At 41.4% G+C, this 2,549-nt stretch overlaps 1 protein-coding gene across 1 annotated transcript; it reads left to right on the forward strand.

Annotated features, from left to right (window-relative positions):
- Positions 1–1,171: 1,171 nt before the first annotated feature.
- On the forward strand, positions 1,172–2,349 carry LOC125779475 (uncharacterized). Its single transcript, XM_049460834.1, has 2 exons — positions 1,172–1,675; positions 1,736–2,349. Exons 1-2 carry the CDS (start codon positions 1,321–1,323, stop codon positions 2,044–2,046), a joined length of 666 nt encoding a protein of 221 aa, XP_049316791.1. The 5' UTR covers positions 1,172–1,320; the 3' UTR covers positions 2,047–2,349.
- Positions 2,350–2,549: the final 200 nt, after the last annotated feature.

Below are 2,549 nucleotides of genomic sequence, written 5' to 3' on the forward strand. Positions count from 1 at the left end.
TCAAAGCTTGACAGGGAAAAATATCAACGTGGTATGGAGGATGAACATTGCCGTGAAAGCATTAACGATGTAATCGATGACATTGCAGATTTTGCTGCACAACAATTAAAAAAAAGTCTAGTTAGAGAAGACTATCGAGAGCTTTTAGAACTGACATTAATCTTCTTGGATATAAAAAGCGATACACGAATCCGAATTTGCCCTCCAGGAGCAATGCATCAAGCCAAACTTTACTGGCGTAGACACCGCTTACGCGATTATAGCCGAGTTAACAACAGCGCGCCAATCGTTTCTTATCTTCGCTACGTGGCGCTAATTGGATATTCCAAGCGAGGCCAGGTCCTTCTCCACTTGGTCCTTCCACCGGAGTGGAGGTCTTCCTCTTCCTCTGCTTCCCACGGCGGGTACTGCGTCGAATACTTTCAGAGCTGGAGTGTTTTCATCCATCCGGACAACATGACCTAGCCAGCATAGCCGCTGTCTTTTAATTCGCTGAACTATGTCGATGTCGTCGTATATCTCGCACAGCTCATCGTGCCATCGAATGCGGTATTCGCCGTGGCCAACGCGCAAAGGACCATAAATCTTTCGCAGAACTTTTCTCTCGAAAACTCGCAACGTCTACTCATGGGTTGTTGTCATCGTCCAAGCCTCTGCACCATATAGCAGGACGGGAATTATGAGCGACTTATAGAGTTTGGTTTTTGTTCGTCGAGAGAAGACTTTACTTTTCAATTGCCTACTCAGTCCGAAGTAGCACCTGTTGGCAAGAGTAATCCTGCGTTGGATTTCCAGCCTGACATTGTTGGTGGTGTTAACGCTGGTTCCAAGATAGACGAAATTATCTACAACTTCAAAGTTATGACTGTCAACAGTGACGTGAGTGCCAAGTCGCGAGTGCGACGACTGTTTGTTTGATGACAGGAGATATTTCGTCTTGCCTCGTTCACTGCCAGATCCATTTGCGTTGCTTTCTTGTTCAGTCTGGAGAAAGTAGAACTAACGGCGCGGGTGTTGAGACCGATGATATCAATATCATCGGCATACGCCAGCAGCTGTACACTCTTATAAAAGATTGTACCTGGTCGATTCAGTTCTGCAGCTCTAATAATTTTCTCCAGCAGCAGATTCAAAAAGTCGCACGATAGGGAGTCGCCTTGTCTGAAACCTCGTTTGGTATCGAACGGCTCGGAGAGGTCCTTCCCGATCCTGACGGAGCTTTTCGTGTTGTTCAACGTCAGTTTACACAACCGTATTAGTTTTGCGGGGACACGCGCTATTTACTGTTTAAAAATATTCCTGTTCCGAGCTCAATATCCTATGCAGGAAGAACAAAAAGCAGCACTAGCTGATGTCTGCATTTTCATAGTGCGATTTTATATTAAGATTTGGTTCAAATGCTCCGACGCTACTGCTGCTCCCGTTGACGATTTAAATATAATAAAAAGTTTTAAATATTATGAAAGCATTGATTTTACAACCAGCGATGCTGCACTGCGAAAATTGTCTAACCATTTATGGTATTTGACAGAGGAAGCAGCCGCTTTAGCCTTATTTGATGACAGACTATCAGTAGGGACAAAAGTCCAAATGGTCAGTGCTCTTAAAAAACCCGGCAGATGCGATGGATGCAAAAAACTTATTCTAGGTTCACAAGACATGGGACAATTGTTAGGTATAATATGAGAATAATACTCTTAAATTTTTATTTTATTCTTAAATTATTGTCTTACAGACGAGACCATGGAGCATTTCATATCTTCCAACAGTCTCAAATTGTTTTCAAGGCTGCAGATAGATACCAGCTTCTTGGATTTCAACCCAGAAACATGGCAGACGCAGGCTTCATGTATGGATGGCAAAAAAATAATAAACTCTCTAAAAGTAGTTAGCGACACTGCAGAAAGAGCCGTAAAACTAATGCAAGATTACCGTGGATTGCTAACCAAAAATGAAAGTGATTGGGGTTATATTTTGCAATGCATACAAGAACATAGGAAAATGTATCCGAATTGTTCAAAACAAACTTTTAAAAGTTGTAAATAATTATAATTTTGTGTAATGTATCATACATAATTCAGCGAATGTACCATTGGGGTATGAGTGACGTGCAATTAACAATACAATTTTCTATCGGCACTATAAGGCGTGGTCCGAGAGGCGTGAAATTTTCGTAGATTCATTTTCTTATCAAGTCTCAACTATTTTCAGCTTTCGTGATAAAAATTTCGAATAAAAATTTTTAACGAACAGGCAAATATACATGCACAGTATAGATGCTAATGGCTCCACTGTGAATGCCAGTCAATGCGTGTCTAAGTTTGTTGCGTCCGTAGTCTGATATTTGCATTGTTCGATTTCGTGATTGTAATCAAATAATGACCTCTTCATGCTCCTAAGAGTAGGAGTCAAACGCGTTAAAGTGGCCCAGTAACTATGTTCGGGTGATTTCTTGTTAAGCAACATTTAACTGGGAGGAAGTACATATTAAATATTTCGAGCTCGACGTCGCCAGACCGAAATCTGATCTGAAATTTTGGGGTATTATC

This window comes from Bactrocera dorsalis, chromosome 6 (assembly GCF_023373825.1).
Source record: "Bactrocera dorsalis isolate Fly_Bdor chromosome 6, ASM2337382v1, whole genome shotgun sequence".
In the NCBI taxonomy this organism is placed as follows: domain Eukaryota; kingdom Metazoa; phylum Arthropoda; class Insecta; order Diptera; family Tephritidae; genus Bactrocera; species Bactrocera dorsalis.